This window comes from Thalassophryne amazonica, chromosome 2 (assembly GCF_902500255.1).
Source record: "Thalassophryne amazonica chromosome 2, fThaAma1.1, whole genome shotgun sequence".
Lineage (NCBI taxonomy): Eukaryota > Metazoa > Chordata > Actinopteri > Batrachoidiformes > Batrachoididae > Thalassophryne > Thalassophryne amazonica.
In genome coordinates, this window is record NC_047104.1 from 85,426,259 (window position 1) to 85,448,324 (window position 22,066).

Consider the following 22,066-nt stretch of genomic DNA (forward strand, 5'->3'; position numbering starts at 1 on the left):
AACATGCTCTTTGACAACTGGAAATTCCCAACTTGGGTTTTTCCTTTACCATCATCATGAACGTAGCATAAGCACTGACGTCAATGGACATAAGGACCTATGTAGACTTTCTTAAAATAAAGATCCATAAGCACGCAGTTGTTTCTGTTTCACCAAATTGTTTTAATCCAGTTGACACATATGAACTAATGATATGTTAATTTTCAATATGTGAGTACTTTCATACACAATTTCATCACAATTTTTTATTTACTTGACTTCCATCACTGTAGAGTAGTGTTAGCATACGGGCATTTTTATCTTTGTGTAATTTAATTTAACCTCAGTTAAATCAATGTCATTGTGTGCTGAGCTAAAGGTTTCCATCTAAATGATGTTTATATCTGCCAATTTATGTCTCCAACGTTTAGCTCATCCTACTTCCTCCGAGAAGAGATGGGACTCTTTGCTCCTCTCCCTGCGGCTGCCTTGGGAGGGGCAGAGCTGGCAGCGGATGGGGCGGAGCTGGGGGCAGGCTGCGTTTTGGGCTGAGGGATCTCAATGGGGAGTTTGGGAGGGATGATTACTTTTGGGGTCAGAGTTGGTTTTGCCTCAGGAATTTTCTCTCCTTGGCGGTAAATACTGACCTGGAGACAGAGAGACACAATCCGCTCTAATATATGGAAATATTTCCACAAACAAATGAGAGTTTCGAACCAACACTTTTCACAGATAACATCATTTTGAGTCAAAGCACAAACACTTTCCATGTGGATATTAAAACTTTTTGAATGATGAAGCAAAAAAAGCAGAAAGTCAAACGTACGTTCAGTAAGAGATAAAAGCCAAGTGACTAAAAAACAACTTTAGTGAGACAAGATTTGTATCACAGATGATTGGAAAATAGGATTTCTCGAGTCTTAGTAATTCCAGTGTTTTGTGAAGCAGAGACACTCACCACTATGTCCACAGATTCCCCTCCATATTTGTTCTGGACAATCATGCTATATCTGCCAGAATCCTCCATGGAAACACCTTTGATCGTCAGACTGGCAAACCTCCCTTGATCCAGGGAGACCACGTACTGAAATAAGAAAGATTAAACTTTTTTTAAGTGACTGAGTGAGAACAGCAGCACAGGGAGTTCATCATCCACAGCACTTGTCACGTTCAAGTTTTCTGTAAATATTGAGTTTAGCACCATTCAAATAAAAGTGGCAGCCTGCAGCCAATTGTGCAGTCAAGTCCATAGTTGGACAGTGACACAATTTTTGTGTTTGTCTCTGTACATAATCAGTATGTGCATGTAGTGGAGACTTTCAGTTTTCAAAGGGTTGAACAAAAATGTCACTTTATTCTTTTATGTAATTACAACCATTTTCTATGCATTTTCTATGCAGTCACCCCACTGTCAGAGGCCAAAAATAAATTAACTAAAGATAAGTATTGTTGTTAAATCAGTGGATGGATACATGAACATTTCCAAGGTAATGAATATCTTTGTCTACATTTACTACAATCATTGACCAATCCAAACAGTAAGGTCCTGTATAATACATTTTTCTGGAGTAGAAAGTGACGATTTATGAAGCTGACTAGTGAGGGAAGCCACCGAGACACCCATAATAACTCTGAAATAGTTATAGGTTTCTGTGTATGTGACTGATGAAAATGGGGATAGCACAAGTTTTGCCTGTTGCATCACTAGTCACAGCTTGATGGTGGAGTATGACAGAGAAGGTTTTTCATACAGGAAAAGATCAACTCAAGGCTCAATTCTCCCATGTGCCTTCTGGCAAACTGTAGCTGAAGTTTCCTGTCTTTTTTATTTATTGAATTTCCTTCTTTTAACAAACAACACCTGATGTGCAGTAAAGCAAAATAGCTGATAGCTTATACATTTAGTCCAGATTCGTCATGTTCCAACTGCATGTCAACAACCACCCCAACCACCTCCCAAAGCCAAAGGCCAAACAAATACACATACACGCTCCCACAAACAAAATGTAGTATAACAGTAATAACAATATGGAAATTCAAAGGCAAGGAAAAAAGAAGAAAAAATATATAATATAATCAGCATCCATATCATGTGCCATGAAACAACTTTTCTGAGCCATAATGCGAAAGCTTTAATTTTTCTAGCTTTAGATTACACAGCACCTCTCAAACCCATGGGACATGTGAAGGTGGATGGGGAAGCTTCCAATTTAACAAAATCAGCCTACAGGGCCAGCAAGGTGCTGAACACCAAGGCCCATTTAAATGCTTTTGGCAGACCTGCAACAGGAGGAATACCAAAAATTGCAGATAAGGAATTCAGAACGATAGCAGTGATAAGTTCTACTCAAAACATCAAAAATGTATTCCCGGAAAGACCCTAGTTTGGGACAGCCAAAACATATGTACATGATTTGATGGTGACAAATTACTTGCTTTGCAGGCATCACTCAAATGGGAAATTTTTGCAAATCTAGCCTTGGTATAGTGGATCCTAAAAAGAACCTTACAATGAATCAGTCTGTGATGAGCACAGATAGATGACACATGAACAAGACATAAAGCAGAATTCCATTGTTGTTCTGTAAAGATAACATTTAGGCTTTTCTCCCCTACATTCTTCATTACAGTGATGTTGAAGATGACAGCCAAATAGACCTATAAATGAAATACATCCCTTAACTACAGGGTCCACCAAAAGAAGAGTAACTAGTAAAGTTTCTGGAGGGCGATTCGGAAAATGAGGAAACAATTTTTTAACAAAGTTAAATACACCGAAGAAAATACACTGTCTGTGTATAAATCATTAATAGAATTTATCTCCTTATCTTGCCAGACCCGGAATACTGGATGAGTTCTAGATGATTCAAAAGCCCAATTTCTGTAAACAGGGGCCAAAGTAGAAGGGCCTAAAAGCCCAAATTGCTTTCTGACCTGATTCCAAAATTAGTACCACTGGGCAACATGTCAAATTGCAAAAAAATGTGATGTGATCGAGGAAATCTGAGCTCATATTTGGATTCAGCACCCCAAAATGACCCTATATCAGTTCTCCATGTAAGATTTTTTTTTTTTTTTTTTTTTGGACCAGTGTAATCTGCATTCCTAGTAGATTATATATATATATATATATATATATAGACACACACACACACAAGCTCTCTTTGAAGGAGACCTTCAAAGAGACCACAACATTTTATTATCTTGATTATATCATTTAGTGGGTATCGGTGGCATAGCACTTGAATGGTTCAGGTCTTACTTAATAGACAGAACCTTTTCTGTGCATATTCATGGTTCGGAATCATCTGCAGCTTCAGTGTTATGTGGAGTCCCACAGGGTTGAATTCTGGGGCCATTGCTTCTTTTCGTTTGTATTTGCTGCCTCTGGGTTCCATCCTTCGACGGCATGGGATTTCATTTCACTGTTATGCTGATGTTGCCAAATTTATATCCCCTTAGGGCAGAAGGATGTCACTTCCACTTCCATAAAACAGCTCTTGACTTGCCTAGAGGACATTAAAGCTTGGCTGGCCTTGAACTTTTTAAATTATAATGAAAAGTAAACAGAGGTGATGGTGTTTGGCCCCACTGGCCCCTGTGAGTCCTCCTTCTTTGCCTTAGGACCTTTGGAGGTTTATTTTAGACCTGTTATTAACAATCTTGGTTTTAAGGTGGACTGTTGTGTGTTGGGGGGGGGGGGGGGGGGGTTGGCTGGACAAGGTTGGGTTGTTTTGTGTTTATTTTCCTTCCCAGGTGATTTGGGGCTGTTCTCTGAGGAAAATGTGCTGCAGAAGAGTCTCTCTCCTCTGTTACGATGATTGGCTGCACCTGTTGCATTCTCGTGCGGCTCTCTATCAGGACAATCCACGACACCTGTGATGTTCACGTGCAGATCTGAGGACTTCCAGCTGGTACCAATGTAGTGATGAAGAACTACATTTAAACCAGCAGTGAGTTGGATAAGATTGCCGGAGAATACGACCTTGTGACGACCGTGTGGGGACGCTGAGGGCCGTTTCAGAGTCTGACATCGCGCCTGTGAAGGAGGACGAGGGTGAGAGGCAAACGTTGTCAGCACACGACAGAGGTGAATCTTCTGAAAAGTTTATCCGTGAATGTAAATTGGTGTTTATACGCAGCTATAAGTAATTATTGGTGAAAATTGTTTGGCGTGCTCCTCACGGCAGTGGCTTGCAGATTAATGATCCTCCACTAGCTGTGAGCAGCATCCTCTTTGAACTAAGTTTTGAAACCAGACCTAAATGTGTAGCTGATAAGTTTGCCTCTAAACAATATTTCGTAGTAATAAGTGTTGAATAATCTCATCTCTGTTCCTCCTTCGCAGAGTACAGTCTGGGAAAGTCACCTGGGGGGGGGGGGGGGGGGGGGGTGTTGGCGGAACTCCTGAGTCCTGAACGTTCGGACTCCGACTGTTGAGACGCTGAGAGAGCGCGCCGCCTTTTCACCTCACCAGAACTTAAATTATTTAGTATTTCATGTATAGCACAAAGGGAGAAAAATAAATGTTTTCTTTTTGGAACTGCTTCTGATTATTCCATGCTGGGTTCAGTCAGATACTGGACCGCTCCTCAATCTGCATCTTATCCATAACAGTGGACAGTGATTTTAAACTGGACAGCCAAATTAAAGTTGTGGTTTAGTCCAGTTTTTATCATTTATAGCGGTTAGCAGCTGTGAAAACTTTTTGTCCAGACAGCACTTTGAGACATTGATCCATGCTTTTATTTCATCTTGGCTGGATTATTGTAATATAAATATTGCCTGTATGTTTTAGGGTACATTTAAAAATTCTTATGTTCATTTTTAAATCTCTTCACAGTATTGCCCCGCCTTACCTCTCTGAGCTTCTTCATCCTTATGTACCATGTCAGTCTCTTAGGTCAGCTGACCAGCTGCTCCTGGAAGTACCGAGTTCCAGAAGGAAGCTCAGAGGGGACAGGGCCTTCTCTTTTGCTTCTCCTAAACTATGGAACGGCTTGCCTTTGTCTGTGAGAGAGGCCCTTCACTGCCCATTTTTAAAGTTCGCTTAAAAACCTATTTTTTTAGTGTACAGCACTTTGTGTCAGCACCAGTGTTGCCACAGTTACTTTGAAAAAGTAATCCAATTACTGATTACTGATTACTTCTTGAAAAAGTAACTTAGTTACTTTCCTGATTACTCAATTGTAAAAGTAACTAAGTTAGATTACTAGTTACTTTTTTAGTTACTTTCCCCAGCTGCCGACAACAACCCTCTGCCACCTCAACATGACAATGATACCTGTTTTGCCAAAACTCACTTTATAGTCACCCTTTCTTGACTTCAATGAAAATAAATACTTGTTTTATAAAAAAGTAAAATAAAGACATCTCTCTTGACCTCATATTTAACTGTTGACAGCACTGTAACAGTAAAACTTGCAATTTCGAACCTACATTGTTTATAAAGGTAACTATTAAATTCTAACATTTTTCTAACATTTAAATTCTCTCTATTTTACTTGTCGAAATTATTATTATTTTAAGCAATATTAGTAGTTGTAATAAAAAACGGCTTCAAAACTGGACCTTTAATCTAGGGGTGTTGTGGGGGGGGCACATCCCTGCCCCATGACCCCTTTCCATCTGGATTCGCCCCTGCTTTGGCGTTTGAGCACAAAGAATGGATAACATTTAATTATGCAGGAAAACAGGACCAGATTTACAGGTAAGAAAGTTTCATTGCGTTTTCACATCATGTGGTCCTCAGAAAGAGAGTTTAGGTGCATTTGAGTGGAAAATAGTGTTAGTTGTTGACGCGTCGCGGAGGATCAGCTGTTTTTAACGAGACGATACGGAGCAGCTCAGCTCAGAATTCTAAATAAAGGAGGAAAAAAAGTATAAAAATGTCTTTGTAAAGCTCAGTGCAGGTGTGCTGATCACCGCCCTTTAAGAGGTGAGGACGAGCTGCTACAGAAAACCGTGGATGAAAAGCTCACAGCTCACTTAAAGTGGGCAGTGTTCAGTTGAACTCCAACCTCCTGCCCACGGACCAAGTTTAATGCTGCTATCGACCCACAATGTAAAAATAATAGTAACGCACAGTGACTTGGAGAAGTAACTTTAATCTGATTACTGATTTGGAAAGATTAACGCGTTAGATTACTCGTTACTAAAAAAAAGTGGTCAGATTAGAGTAACGCGTTACTAAGTAACACGTTACCGACATCACTGGTCAGCACATGGCTGTGATAAAGTGCTTTATAAATATAGTTGGTATGGTATGATATGGATCCAAAATTAGCAAATCAGCATTGCCATTGTGGTTTAAAGACATTAGAGAAAGCTTTGCTGGGCCATGCACTTGCTGGACACGTGTGCATTGCAATGATGATACTGTACCTTTGCAGGATAACAAAGACCTGAGTTTTTAGTGTCTTCCTGCTTCTTTTTTTTACGGTGTGTTTTTTTTTTAACTTGGGTGCTAGCCAGTGACTTAAAATGACAACTGCATATCTTTAGCATTTGGTGTTTTTAATAATATAATATTTGTGTATCGATAAAATGGCTTTGAGTCAAACGAGTAATTACGTATTAACCAACATGCATTGTGAGGGAATGTCCATTATGACACTGCAGTCATGTCACCTTTCCCCAAGTATGATCCAGCAGGAGTGTGCCTTGTTGCTCAAAGCAGTTCTGTCAGGTGGTGCATGTGTCACGGCACTTGCACATGCTCCTATACCTTAATAACTAATCAAATCAGTTTTTGAGCAAATGTAATTCCTTACAGAATCCAATCCTTGCTGATGCCACGCTGAACGTTTACACTGTTGGACTGTATTGTTACCCAACAGCACATTCAAAGCATCACTTTTTTAAGCCACTCCACTTACACCTCAATATTCTACTTACTGAATCTTTGCTCTTCTGCATTTTCCTGCAATATTTTTCTAGATCTGTATATAATTCTGTTTTTGCTTTTCTCTTCAGATCTTCAACAGTTTCTGCAGTTTCTGCCTCCCGAGGTGTGTAACGCAGATCACCAAGGACGTCAGTTCTTATGTTAGACAGATTAGGTGAGGGAATGAATAAAGAGGAGGGCAAACCTAAACACAAATTCCCCTTGGATTGAGTCTTCTCAAGCTAAAATCTTCAAAGCAAGGTAGGAGCCGCAGGATGCTGGTGCAGTTGAAAGAGCCTCCACTGACTGGGGACGGACTGTAGACTTTGCGCTGCTTGGCAAGTAGGTCAAGGAGTTGTGAGAGTAAGATCACTTGCATCACCAACTCAGCAATGTGCTGTATTACTGACCACACCTACAGTACAACTCTTTGTACTAAGAGATTGTAACAGAAAACAGGTGAACTTTTTGTTTTTCCTTTAATCCTGTTTCATGGTTAATTAATAAATGCTGTATATTAAACATGGAACAGGAAGAAAATGGCTGCAAGTACTGGCAGCAGTGTGGAGAGATCACTATTTGGTGTACATCCGGTTTAAACAAAAAAGTGGTGAATAAAATATTTATGTGCAAACTTCAAGTGGATTAAGTATATTTGAAATGGATTCCTGCTCATACGAGGTCTGTCAAAAAAGTATAGGTCCTTTTTATTTTTTTCAAAAACTATATGGATTTCATTCATATGTTTTTACGTCAGACATGCTTGAACCCTCGTGTGCATGCGTGAGTTTTTCCACGCCTGTCGGTGACGTCATTCACCTGTGAGCACTCCTTGTGGGAGGAGTCGTCCAGCCCGTCGTCGGAATTCCTTTGTCTGAGAAGTTGCTGAGAGACTGGCGCTTTGTTTGATCAAAATTTTTTCTAAACCTGTGAGGCACATCGAAGTGGACACGGTTCGAAAAATTAAGCTGCTTTTCGGTGAAACTTTTAACGGCTGATGAGAGATTTTGAGGTGATACTGTCGCTTTAAGGACTTCCTGTTGTGTGTTGGGGGGGTTTGGCTGGACGTTTTGGTGTTCTTTTCTTTTCTTTGCTCTCCAGGTGGTATGCGGGCTGATTTATTGTCTGTGGAGAGGGTGCTGGCAGAGGAGTCCTTCACCCTCATCAACGTGATATGCAGCGCCTGTGGATGATGCTCACGTGCAACCTTGAGGATTTTCGGCTGAGGCAGATAATGGGATGGCGTTCTGCATTTAAGCCATGTGTGATTCAAGCGGAGTTGCCGGGAGCTCGACCTTGTGGTGTTCGTTTGTGGGACGCTGAGGACCGCGCCTGGGTTTGACACATCGTACCTGTGAAGGAGGCTAAAACCGACTTCTGAAACTTCTCTGTTCTCTCACGACGTCCTGGATCAATAGAGCCTGAAATGTGGAGGTTTTCAGCTTGAAACAGGCTGACGACGGCGCCTGAGAGCGCAGCGTGACGTCTCGCACCATGGGAAGTCCTTAAAGCAACAGTATCACCTCAAAATCTCTCATCAGCCGTTAAAATTTTCACCGAAAACCAGCTTAATTTTTCGAACCGTGTCCACTTCGATGTGCCTCACAGGTTTAGAAAAAATTTTGATCAAACAAAGCGCCAGTCTCTCAGCAACTTCTAAGACAAAGGAATTCCAACGAGGAGCTGGATGACTCCTCCCACAAGGAGTTCTCACAGGCGAATGACGTCACCGACAGGCGTGGAAAAACTCACGCATGCGCACGAGGGTTCAAGCATGTCTGACGTAAAAACAAATGAATGAAATCCATATAGTTTTTGAAAAAAATTAAAAGGACCTATACTTTATTGACAGACCTCGTGTACAGTAGTGTTCAGAATAATAGTAGTGCTATGTGACTAAAAAGATTAATCCAGGTTTTGAGTATATTTCTTATTGTTACATGGGAAACAAGGTACCAGTAGATTCTCACAAATCCAACAAGACCAAGCATTCATGATATGCACACTCTTAAGGCTATGAAATTGGGCTAGTAGTAAAAAAAAAAGTAGAAAAGGGGGTGTTCACAATAATAGTAGTGTGACATTCAGTCAGTGAGTTCGTCAATTTTGTGGAACAAACAGGTGTGAATCAGGTGTCCCCTATTTAAGGATGAAGCCAGCACCTGTTGAACATGCTTTTCTCTTTGAAAGCCTGAGGAAAATGGGACGTTTTTCAGAAGAACAGTGTAGTTTGATTAAAAAGTTGACTGGAGAGGGGGAAACTTATACACAGGTGCAAAAAATTATAGGCTGTTCATCTACAATGATCTCCAATGCTTTAAAATGGACAAAAAAAAACATGTGGAAGAAAACAGAAAACAACCATCAAAATGGATAGAAGAATAACCAGAATGGCAAAGGCTCACCCATTGATCAGCTCCAGGATGATCAAAGACAGTCTGGAGTTACCTGTAAGTGCTGTGACAGTTAGAAGATGCCTGTGTGAAGCTAATTTATTTGCAAGAATCCCCGCAAAGTCCCTCTGTTAAATAAAAGACATGTGCAGAAGAGGTTACAATTTGCCAAAGAACACATCAACTGGCCTAAAGAGAAATGGAGGAATATTTTGTGGACTGTTGACAGTAAAATTGTTCTTTTTGGGTCCAAGGGCCACAGGCAGTTTGTGAGATGACCCCCAAACTCTGAATTCAAGCCACAGTTCACAGTGAAGACAGTGAAGCATGGTGGTGCAAGCATCATGATATGGGCATGTTTCTCCTACTATGGTGTTGGGCCTATATATCGCATACCAGGTATCATGGATCATTTTGGATATGTCAAAATACTTGAAGAGGTCATGTTGCCTTATGCTGAAGAGGACATGCCCTTGAAATGGGTGTTTCAACAAGACAATGACCCCAAGCACACTAGTAAACAAGCAAAATCTTGGTTCCAAACCAACAAAATTAATGCCTCACAGATGTGAAGAAATCATGAAAAACTGTGGTTATACAACTAAATACTAGTTTAGTGATTCATAGGATTGCTAAAAAAGCAGTTTGAACATAACAGTTTTGAGTTTGTAGCGTCAACAGCAGATGCTACTATTATTGTGAACACCCCCTTTTCTACTGTTTTTTTACTAATAGCCCAATTTCATAGCCTTAAGAGTGTGCATATCATGAATGCTTGGTCTTGTTGGATTTGTGAGAATCTACTGAATCTACTGGTACCTTGTTTCCCATGTAACAATAGGAAATACACTCAAAACCTGGATTAATCTTTTTAGTCACATAGCACTACTATTATTCTGAACACTACTGTATAAGGCCCATTCTCTGTTATTGTTGTTGAAGTATTTACCTGATCATCAGGTTCCACCTCCGCCCCATTTTTCAACCATGACACCTGAGGTTTGGGGTCCCCACACACTGTACATGTTAAACTCAGGGTCTACAAGTGAAAAAACATATGACTTCTTACACAACCGTATATGCATTTTCAAAGTCAAACGCAAAACATCCACACATAGTACTTAGATGTTACCTTCTTCTCCATGATGGTGACCACATCAGGGAGTCCTCCCACCACCTTACCGCGGTCTAAAACAAACCATTGTTATTAGCAAGCTGCTAGATACATTCTAAATGTTTAGGATGATGTGTGCATTGTAATAAACTGAAATCAAAATTTTTATCTATAAATAAATTTTGATGGGAATAAAATATGCACTCACTCTTTTCAGCGAAGGCCTCAGCCCTGAAAAACAGCACAAAAGCTAACGACCTCTCAGTCCAAGCCTGCCAGCAAAGTAGCAGGACACACATCAAGGCTACTAATCAATAATGTACCTCCCAATAAACAATCACCTTTAAAACCACAGTGAGAATGGATGTCGGCGCATATCTGGCTTCAGTAATAGAAAGTCCCAAAAGCATAAATACATCAAAAGTGTTTTTTAAAGCTATACTATGTATGATTTGTTGTCTTTTAGTAATGATGTTGCCAACTACATTATGCCCTCACTGGTCATGATTTTGTTTCGATTCATTTTTGCTTTTTTCAAGACGGGGATTATTACCCCCTTGTCTTCTCCAGTGATAAAGAATATGTCACATTATATTAACAAAAATGAAGGTTCTCTAACTTGTTAGACTGCACTAGCAACAAGTAGACAGCGTATAGTATGTTAGCAACTGATTTGCCGCCATGTTTTTCCAGATTTCTTGCAGTGCAGCAAAATCTGAAATGCCAAGAAGATGCAACCCCAATTCCAGTGAAGTTGGGACGTTATGTGAAATGTAAATAAAAACAGAATACAATGATTTGCAAATCCTCTTCAACCTATATTCAACTGAATACACCACAAAGACAAGATATTTAATGTTCAAACTGATAATCTTTATTGTTTATGTGTAAATATTTGCTCATTTTGGAATGGATCCCTGCAACATGTTTCAAAAAAGCTGGGACAGTGGAATGTTTACCACTGTGTTACATCACCTTTCCTGTAGTGTGCTGTGGTCTGATGAGTCCACATTTCAAATTGTTTTTGGAAATCATGGACGTTGTGTCCTCCGGACAAAAGAGGGAAAAGACCATTTTGTTACCAGCGCAAAGTTCAAAAGTCAGCATCTGTGATGGTATTGGGGGGGGGGGGGGGTGTTAGTACCCATGACATGGGCAACATACTCATCTGTGGTGGCACATCAATGCTGAAAGGTACATCCAGGTTTTGGAGCAACACATGCTGCCATCCAAGCAACGTCTTTTTCAGGGAAGCCCTTGCTTATTTCAGCAAGACAATGCCAAGCCACATTCTGCACGTGTTACAACAGCATGGCTTCGTAGTAAAAGAGTGCGGGTACTAGACTGGCCTGCCTGCAGTCCAGACCTGTCACCCATTGAAAATGTGTGGTGCATTATGAAGTGCAAAATACGACAATGGAGACCCCGGACTGTTGAACAACTGAAGTCGTACATCAAGCAAGAATGGGAAAGAATTCCACCTACAAAGCTTCAACAATTAGTGTCCTCAGTTCCCAAACACTTATTGAGTGTTGTTAGAAGGAAAGGTGATGTAACACAGTGGTAAACATACCACTGTCCCAGCTTTTTTGAAACATGTTGCAGGCATCCATTTCAAAATGAGCAAATATTTGCACAAAAACAATAAAGTCTATCAGTTTGAACATTAAATATCTTGTCTTTGTGGTGTTTTCAATTGAATATCGGTTGAAGAGGATTTGTAAATCATTGTATTCTGTTTTTATTTACATTTTACACAACTTCATTGGAATTGGGGTTTTATATTGTTTTTGGTCTAACGTGTCATAACATGGGCCTTCATGAGGCCGCCATGGATTGCTCATTCTAAGCTTATGAAAACACACTGATTCATTGTGGCAGACATCAGTGAAAAGATGGTTATGAATGCTGTATTCCATTTTTTGCTAATTTCCATTTTTTCTGTAAAACACACACTCTGTGGCTTTAAAGAAAGTACTTGATATTTTTTTACATGAACAAACATAATTATGTTGCATGATTATTGGCCTGATGCATGATTCTACAAAGTTCAACATCATGTTTTTGTCAAAACAACCCGTGGGATAATTTATCTGAAGTAACCCAGTTTAAAGGTAATGTTTATTCACACAAAGAACTTGTTTTGTTGAGTCCTCCATGGTCTGTTGTAAATTCTGTTCTCTTTGTTGTAAATTGTAAGGCTTTTATGAACTTTTCATTATTTTCCAGCATATTTGCTTGATGATTTGTTTGTTTCTGCACAGTCACGTATTATGATGCAAAACAAGTTATTTCTATGAGATTCCATGTTGGAAGTGATTTGATTTGACAACTTGAAAGTTAATGGGTCCTATCCATTTGGAGATGGCTCATTCTCTAGCTTATATTTTGTCCGTGACTTCACCTGTTCTTTTTAGTGTTCCGTCTGTAGGTTGCAAAAAAAGGAGTGGAAATGATGAACTGCAGCATTCTTAGGTTGAATTTCTGCAGGAGATTTGCTGCATGTCATCACCACTTTATAATATAAGCCAAAATGGCTATAAAATATGTTAAGATGTAACTCATATAACTTAACATTTTCAAAGAAACAAAAGGTGGGTTTGTGGCACATAATTCTAAAAACAATTTTTTTAAAAGCTTTATTTGCCATGTGATACTTGCGCATTTTTCAGAAGAGACATGAAAAATGTTTCTTTGAAAATCAGATATTTAGAGATCCTTAATAAACCTAAGAGTATGGACTTGTATTATAAAATAGAATTATGTGTTGTTTTATCAGAGCCGGGTTTGCTGATTGTCCAGTTCCAGCACCTCCACTGTTCTCTTTCCTTTCCATTTTGTGAGTCGTTAACTGCTTCCAGGCACTCTGCTGTAGCAAATTCAGGGGTTAGAGCGATCCGCATTATAAAGTTGTTTACTGTGGGGCATTAGAGGATTCTACACAGGAAAAATGATGTTGCTGTGTAATAAGTTGGTGGACGCTGTAGGAGCAGCAAGAGAGGACCAGAGGTCAACCCCAGGACCAGATGGCCCGAAGAACTCTGCTCTCCTCTTGGCATGTTGCTACTCAATCAAAAAGGCAACAGGGTGTTACTTGTTTCCATGTGCTGGCAAAATCTTGCTTAGATGTCTGTCTTTGAATGTTAATTAGAAAGGGGAATTGGATGATTTCCACTGTGCCTGCAGTGTTCAGTGTTTGAAGTTTCATTTGGTCCTAAATAGATTCACTATGTCCTGTGCATGGGTTTGCTTTGACCAAATTAGCCAAACTATACTGGCAGATATCTGCAGTATGGCTACTTGTACTTTTATATTTGTCATGGGTTTTATAGGTTTTGTAACATTTACCATATTTTTTGGAATATAAGTTGAACCAGAGTATGTCACACCCATCAAAAAAAAATGCTATAAGTCACTTTTTTCTGTACTATCAGCTCTTTAATTTGGGATTTTTGTGCTTTGTTGTAGTGTGCTTATATTTTTAGCATTGATTATTTTATTTATTTTGTTTTGTATTTTGATTATGAGAAAGCCCTGTATCATTTTTGTTATAAGTCGCACTTGCAGCATAAATCGCAGAACCTCCAAAACTATTAAGAAAACCATGACTTATACTCTGGAAAATATGATAACTGAAAACACGTTTCAGATCCCATAGTGAAGGATGTGTAGGATCTACAGATGCAATGAGCATAACATCTATGTGGTGAGGGCACAAAAACGGGGTGCTTTTTGTGACGAGAGCACAATTTCATTTTGTGACAGGGCCACTAAATGTGGGGTGACGTGGGGGTATGAAAGGGTTATGGTTAGGTTTAGGGGAGGGGACACATGCTACAGTTATGGTTAGAGTTAAGAGAAGGGGAAGGATTATAAATAGCAAAATGAGTAAACAGTGTCACAAAAACGGGGCGCTTTTCTTGAAAGGAGCACGATTTCATTTCATGAGAGGGGCACTAAATGTGGGGTGAGGGGGGTATGAAGGGGTTATGATTAGGTTTAGTGGAGGGGACACAGGCTACAGTTATGGTTAGAGTTAAGAGAAGGGGGGAGGATTATAAATAGCAAAATGAGTAAACAGTGTCACGAAAACGGGACGCTTTTCTTGAAGGGAGCACGATTTCATTTCGTGAGAGGGGAACTAAATGTGGGGTGACGTGGGGTATGAAAGGGTTATGATTAGGTTTAGTGGAGGGGACACAGGCTACAGTTATGGTTAGAGTTAAGAGAAGGAGGAGGATTATAAATAGCAAAATGAAAATACCGTGTCACAAAAACGGGGTGCTTTTCGTCACGGGAGCACGATTTCATTTTGTGACAGCGGCATGAAATGTCGGGTGACGGGGGTATGAAAGGGTTATGGTTAGGTTTAGGTGAGGGGACACACGCTACAGTTATGGTTAGAGTTAAGAGAAGGGGAAGGATTATAAATAGCAAAATGAGTAAACAGTGTCACGAAAACGGGGCGCTTTTCTTGAAGGGAGCATGATTTCATTTCGTGACAGGGGCACTAAATGTGGGGTGATGGGGGTATGAAGGGGTTATGATTAGGTTTAGTGGAGGGGACACATGCTACAGTTATGGTTAGAGTTAAGAGAAGGGGGAGGATTATAAATAGCAAAACGAAAATACCGTGTCACACAAACGGGGTGCTTTTCGTCACAGGAGCACGATTTCATTTTGTGACAGTGGCACGAAATGTCGGGTAATGGGGGTATGAAAGGGTTACAGTTAGGTTTAGGTGAGGGGACACACGCTACAGTTATGGTTAGAGTTAAGAGAAGGGGAAGGATTACAAATAGCAAAATGAGTAAACAGTGTCACGAAAACGGGGAGTTTTTCTTGAAGGGAGCATGATTTCATTTCGTGACAGGTGCACTAAATGTGGGGTGACGGGGGGTATGAAGGGGTTATGATTAGGTTTAGTGGAGGGGACACATGCTACAGTTATGGTTAGAGTTAAGAGAAGGGGGCAGATTATAAATAGCAAAATGAAAATACCGTGTCACAAAAACGGGGCGCTTTTACTCACGGGAGCGGTGACGGGGTATGAAAGGGGTATGGTTAGGTTTAGTGGAGGGGACACATGCTACAGTTATGGTTAGAGTTAAGAGAAGGGGAGGATTATAAATAGCAAAATGAAAAAACTGTCATGAAAATGGGGCACTTTCATGCTGGGAGCACAAAAAAAAAATGTGAGACTGGGCTAGATGAAACAGCAGAAAACCTTGGGGGCAGCATTGCCAAAGTTCAGGTGAGATGCAACCATAGACAAAAGAACATCAACAGTGGCGTAATGTTCTTCTTCAATGTCGCCATGTAGGATGTTGCCACAGATTTTCAAGTGAGCCTCCAATGCCCCCAACTGGATGTTTTTCCTTAACATCTATGTCAATGTAAAGGTATGAAGGTATGTGGGCAGTGGCGGTTGCACCGTTTGAAATGCACGGATAGATTTATGTATGCAAATGGAGCATAAATGAGCCTTTAGAGGTGCCTTTCTTCAAAATGAACGGCAGCTAAAGAAACTGATTTGAGTGTGGTCTTACTTGAGTTTCTGGAACTCAGCGTAGGCCTTCTCATATACTGTAAAAAGCAAGAAACTGAATTTCACTCAGTGTTCACACTGCCAAACGTACTCAGCATCCCAGTCCTGCCATACACTTGAAAGGCTTATATAAAGTGTATTTTCATTTGCTCCTTTATGGCAAACTGCAGCTTGAAATCATGTCAGTTAACCAAACATATCTGACAGAAGTTAGTTTCTTTGAAGTAAAGCTTCACTGCTGTATGTGTATCACAGGTTCATCACTCAAGGAGAAAAACAGCGATTTTCTCAAAGTGTATTTATATTTGAAGGTTTCAGGCTCTTTATAAATGTACTTTATACAACCCCTGGCAAAAATTATGTAATCACCGGCCTCAGAGGATGTTCATTCAGTTGATTAATTTTGTAGAAAAAAAGCAGATCACAGACATGACACAAAACTAAAGTCATTTCAAATGGCAACTTTCTGGCTTTAAGAAACACTGTAAGAAATCAAGAAAAAAAGATTGTGGCAGTCAGTAACTGTTACTTTTTTAGACCAAGCAGAGGAAAAAAATATGGAATCACTCAATTCTGAGGAAAAAATTATGGAATCACCCTGTAAATTTTCATCCCCCAAATTAACACCTGCATCAAATCAGATCTGCTCATTGACACTGACCCTATGTGTCTTTTTGCAAGGAATGTTTTTGCAGTTTTTGCTCTATGACAAGATGCATTATCATCTTGAAAAATGATTTCATCATCCCCAAACATCCTTTCAATTGTCCAAAATATCAACATAAACTTGTGCATTTATTGAGGATGTAATGACAGCCATCTCCCCAGTGCCTTTACCTGACATGCAGCCCCATATCATCAATGACTGTGGAAATTTACATGTTCTCTTCAGGCAGTCATCTTTATAAATCTCATTGGAAAGGCACCAAACAAAAGTTCCAGCATCATCACCTTGCCCAATGCAGATTCGAGATTCATCACTGAATATGACTTTCATCCAGTCATCCACAGTCCACAATTGCTTTTCCTTAGCCCATTGTAACCTTGTTTTTTTCTGTTTAGGTGTTAATGATGCCTTTTCGTTTAGCTTTTCTGTATGTAAATCCCATTTCCTTTAGGCAGTTTCTTACAGTTCAGTCACAGACGTTGACTCCAGTTTCCTCCCATTCGTTCCTCATTTGTTTTGTTGTACATTTTTCGATTTTTGAGACATATTGCTTTAAGTTTTCTGTCTTGACGCTTTGATGTCTTCCTTGGTCTACCAGTATGTTTGCCTTTAACATCCTTCCCATGTTGTTTGTATTTGGTCCAGAGTTTAGACACAGCTGACTGTGAACAACCAACATCTTTTGCAACATTGCATGATGATTTACTCTCTTTTAAGAGTTTGATAATCCTCTCCTTTGTTTCAATTGACATCTCTCGTGTTAGAGCCATGATTCATGTCAGTCCACTTGGTGCAACAGCTCTCCAAGGTGTGTTCACTCCTTTTTAGATGCAGACTAACGAGAAGATCTGATATGATGCAGGTGTTAGTTTTGGGGATGAAAATTTACAGGGTGATTCCATAATTTATTCCTCAGAATTGAGTGATTCCATATTTTTTCCTCTGCTTGGTCTAAAAAAGTAACCGTTACTGACTGCCACAATCTTTTTTTCTTGATTTCTTATAGTGTTTCTTAAAGCCAGAAAGTTTCCATTTGAAATGACTTTAGTTTTGTGTCATGTCTGTGATCTGCTTTTTTTCTACAAAATTAAACAACTGAATGAACATCGTCCGAGGCCGGTGATTCCATAATTTTTGCCAGGGGTTGTATCTAAACATTTAAACAAAGGCAAATTGACTAGGATGTTTTGTCAAAATGACTTCTGGAAGCTTTCTTTCTGAAAACTGAAGAAGTCAGTTGGATGAGTGACAAAAGATCCTGAAGACTAAAAAAGCAGCCCAGTCGTACGAGATCTGTTAGAAAAGTATCCGACCTTATTATTTTTTTCAAAAACCATATGGATTTGAATCACGTGTGATTACATCAGACATGCTTGAACCCTCGTGGACATGCGAGAGTTTTTTCATGCCTGTCGGTTACGTCATTCGCCTGTGGGCAGTCTTTGAGTGAGGAGTGGCCCACCCTCTCGTCGATTTTTTCATTGTTTAGGAATGGCTCAGAGACTGCTGCTTTGTTTGATCAAAATTTTTTCAAAACTGTAAGGCACAACTGTGTGGACAGCATTCGATAAATTCAGCTGGTTTTCGGTAAAAATTTTAATGGCTGATGAGAGATTTTGGTCTGGTAGTGTCGCTTTAAGGACGGCCCACGGCGCCTGACGGCGATCTGCGCTTCGAGGCGGCAGCGTCTCGCCGTTTCAAGTTGAAACTTCCACATTTCAGGCTCTGTTGACCCAGGAAGTCATCAGAGAACAGAGAACTTTCAGAAGAAGTCGGCATGAGGAGTTTATTCGGACATTCCATTGTTAACAGACATTTTGTAATGAAAGAACGTGCGGGCAGAGTCGCATGTCGGGCCGGACCCGACCGCGCGGGGTCACAACAGGAAAAACACCTCCGTTGGAAACCTTAACGGGCAAGTTGGAACATGCCCGAGCTGTTACACAATTTCTCAGTTACTCACTTGTTGAAAGCCATCAAAAGCCGCCTGAATTTTACAAATGGTTTTCAACACGGAGGTGTTTTTCCTGTCGCGGCGCACACAGATTCACCGAGTCGTCACGGAAACGACTCGGCAAATTTGCGCGCACGTCTTTCATTACAAAATGTCCTTAAACAGTGGAATGTCCGCATAAAGTCCTCATGCCGGCCTCTTCTGAATCTTCTCAGTTCTCTCACGACGTCCTGGGTGAATTAAGCCTTAAATTAGGATGTTTTCAGGTCGAAACAGGCCGACGACGGCGCCTGGAAGCGCTGCGCGACATCCCACTCCATGGGAAGTCCTTACAGCGACAGAAACACCCCATAATCTCTCAACAGTCGTTAAACTTTTCACCGAAAACCAGCTAAATTTCTCGAATAGTGTCCACTCGGATATCCCTCACAGGTCCAGAAAAAATTTTGATAAAGCAACCGCGCCGTCTCGATCAGCGTGTGAAACAAAGGAATTCAGCCGAGAGGGCTGAACCACATCTCACTCAAGGCCTGCCCACAGTGAAATGACGTCACCGACACGCGTGAAAAAACTCACGCATGCGCACGAGGGTTCAAGCATGATTGGTGTAATCGCACGTCATTCAAATCGATATAGTTAAAAAAAAAAATAAAAGTGTGGGTTTCTTATCTAATACACCTCGTATTTGAAGAAACCTCTCAAAACACACATATAAAAGCAAGCGGTTATCTTCTTTCTATCATGCTTTCATTACCCAGTGGATCGGCAAAGCAGTGATAGCAGAGTTTTGTTTTCGCTGGTGTGTCTCTGTATGGCTGTGGACAAGATAACTCGAAAACGGCTTGAAGGATTTCTTTCAAACTTGGTGGGCATATTACTTGGGTAGATAGCCATTTAGAATTAATTAGATTTTAGAGTACTTTGGTTAAAGGGCAAGGAAACATGGTCCAAACATTTTTTGATATATTTCAACAATCAAGAAACCTAGATGAACAATAAAGCATATATTGATCAGCAAAATATTTATGATCGATTTGTATGAATGAATGAATGAATGAATGAATGAAAACTGTTTATTTCGAACATTTGATACAACAACAATTACAAGATAGATCAGTAAGACAACAACAAAAAAGTTCCTACTGTGTACCCAACATGTCCGAAAAGGGGTAGGGTGAAGCATCAGCTTATTTATCCCTACCCCTTCTTCCCCACAACCAGTAATACCCTTTGCCACATATACACATAAATTCCTACACACCTAAACCGATATCAATATATATATATATATATATACATATATATACACATACACATACATATACACATCAACATACATACACATATACATATATACACATATATATACACAAACATAAATATACACCTACACATACCTACTTACATACAAATACTATATATTTACAAGCCGAAGCAAAAAACAAAAACACCCTAACCCTCATTACCCTTCCTCCTCCCTATACCCAGAAAAAAACATATTTTTGTACCGCTGTTTGAACTGGTTCATGCTTGGACATTGCTTGAGCCCCACTCCCAATCTGTTCCACATCCTCACCCCACAGACAGAAATACAGAAACCTTTTAATGTTGTTCGTGCCCACTGATGCTTTAAATTAAATTTCCCCCTCAGACCTCATAATGAAGTCACACAAAAGTGATATGACGAAGTCATACATATTCAAAAACACCATTACAGACATATGTACAGTATATTTACTTGCACATTTATACAGTGATGTGTAGAGCAAAACAGAGTGTGTATCAACCCTCTGACTCCTTTCATTTTATTATTAATTGAAGAGAATGAGCAAAACAGACAGACTACTGACCTTCACCGCTGACTTCCAAGCTGCGTTTGTGTGTGTTTTCAGGATCAGTGATCACAATGGTATACCTCCCTCTGTCTTTCTCTGTTGGCTCAATCACCTGTCAGTCAATTATTGCAATCATTGCTTATAATTGTTTGCCGACAATAAACACTCGGGACCAACATTTGTATGAGTAATGTACACAACAATGGAATACCTCCAGTGTTGCCATGGCAGGGGTTCCTCCAATCACAAACTTGTCACTGTGGGAGAGTTTTGACTCGCTGTGGAGAACAGTGAGGAGATGTTAGTGTGTGTGTGTGTGTGTGTGTGTGTGTGTGTGTGTGTGTGTGTGTGTGTGTGTGTGTGTGTGTGTGTGTGTGTGTGTGTGTGTGTGTGTGTGTGTGTGTGTGTGCTTTTCAGAGCTAATGGAAAAATCATGTTTACATGTTCATCTAATGTTACGCCAAAGAACAACAATTTGGTCTCTCCTGCTGGCTGTCACTCACTTGCATTTGCAGAAATTTGTAGTGGAGGTTAAAAATGTAATCTCCATAATTTTTTTTTTCTGAATAATTGAATATCAGAATGGTTTCTACAATGCATCATCATCAGTTATTTCTTTGTCTTTATTTTTTTTCAGCAGATTCTGCCTACAGTCTTTCTTTCCCTCATCCTTTTCTATTCTCAGGGGTAAACTGTAGTACTTTTAAGTGCAAAAGAACCTCACTGCTTACACAAAGTAATTGGAGTGCATTTTGCCCCAAACATTGCTGTTTTGTTGTGCAATACCTAAGAAAATGAAAACATTTGCCAACAGCCATCACAAGAATTTTTTTAAGCAGCTTATTGTTATTCCCATTCCTGTCATTTTAAGTAAACAAAAACATAAAATAATATATTTGTGGTCAGCGTGTCTGGGGAAAAGTAATAATAATAATAATTACTGGAGTTTGTAAGAAGCAGCAGTGGCCAGGGAAGTCGTGAGAACGAGGCTTTGGAAATGAAAGAAGTTGGTAGACAAACTCATATGAAGCTACAAATAACTTCAAAACTTCACATATGTTGAGAGGTGTCCAAATTATTTCCTTTGAAGGGCCATAAATGAATCTAAATGGAGCACCATATAGGCCAAAGTAAAATGTTGAAGTTGTGTGAATTACATGCATACAATTTAATTACAAGTAAATGCATGGGGGATTAACATTCTGAATCTAAAATAAAAATTCAAAACAATAATACACACAACACATCATTTTTCAATATGCTTTAGAGTAATCTATTCATTTGCAGTCAGACCAAAACAGGACTGCATGCCAAACATGGTTGGTGGGCTCCAAATTGCGCAATCCTGGTTGAGATTGTCAAAGAGAGGGAAGACAGAAGTGTCTGCTTCAGCTACGTTCTAACAAAGTCCTTCCCAGTGTGTTGTGTGGACTTGTGATCATGTTATATGGATGACCAAGGTATGCAGTGAATGCTTACCTTGGTCATCTATTCTCCATTGCTTCCTTTCTTTTAGTGGCAAAATTAATACAAAATCATACCTGTAGGGTTGTGTGGAGACATAATCTCACTATTTATGTTTCAGAATATAACCATTGTGAAATAGTATTTCTTTTGTTCTTCTTTTGCTTAATGCTGACAAAATATACGGTGTTTGTTGTCTTTCTGATGCCTGATTCTGATTTTTTTT

General features: G+C 39.8%; 1 protein-coding gene across 1 annotated transcript in view; it reads right to left on the reverse strand.

Moving 5' to 3' along the window:
* Positions 1–234: 234 nt before the first annotated feature.
* The window catches only part of myom2b (myomesin 2b), a 119,293-nt gene continuing 97,461 nt past the window's right edge, over positions 235–22,066 (reverse strand). Inside the window, exons 32-39 of the mRNA XM_034188637.1 lie at positions 20,588–20,654; positions 20,392–20,488; positions 15,922–15,958; positions 10,581–10,603; positions 10,391–10,446; positions 10,208–10,297; positions 938–1,063; positions 235–626 (exon numbers count right to left, since the gene is read on the reverse strand). Coding sequence (XP_034044528.1) covers positions 417–626; positions 938–1,063; positions 10,208–10,297; positions 10,391–10,446; positions 10,581–10,603; positions 15,922–15,958; positions 20,392–20,488; positions 20,588–20,654 — 706 coding nt within the window. The 3' untranslated portion in view covers positions 235–416. The remainder of the gene's footprint in view (positions 627–937; positions 1,064–10,207; positions 10,298–10,390; positions 10,447–10,580; positions 10,604–15,921; positions 15,959–20,391; positions 20,489–20,587; positions 20,655–22,066) is intronic.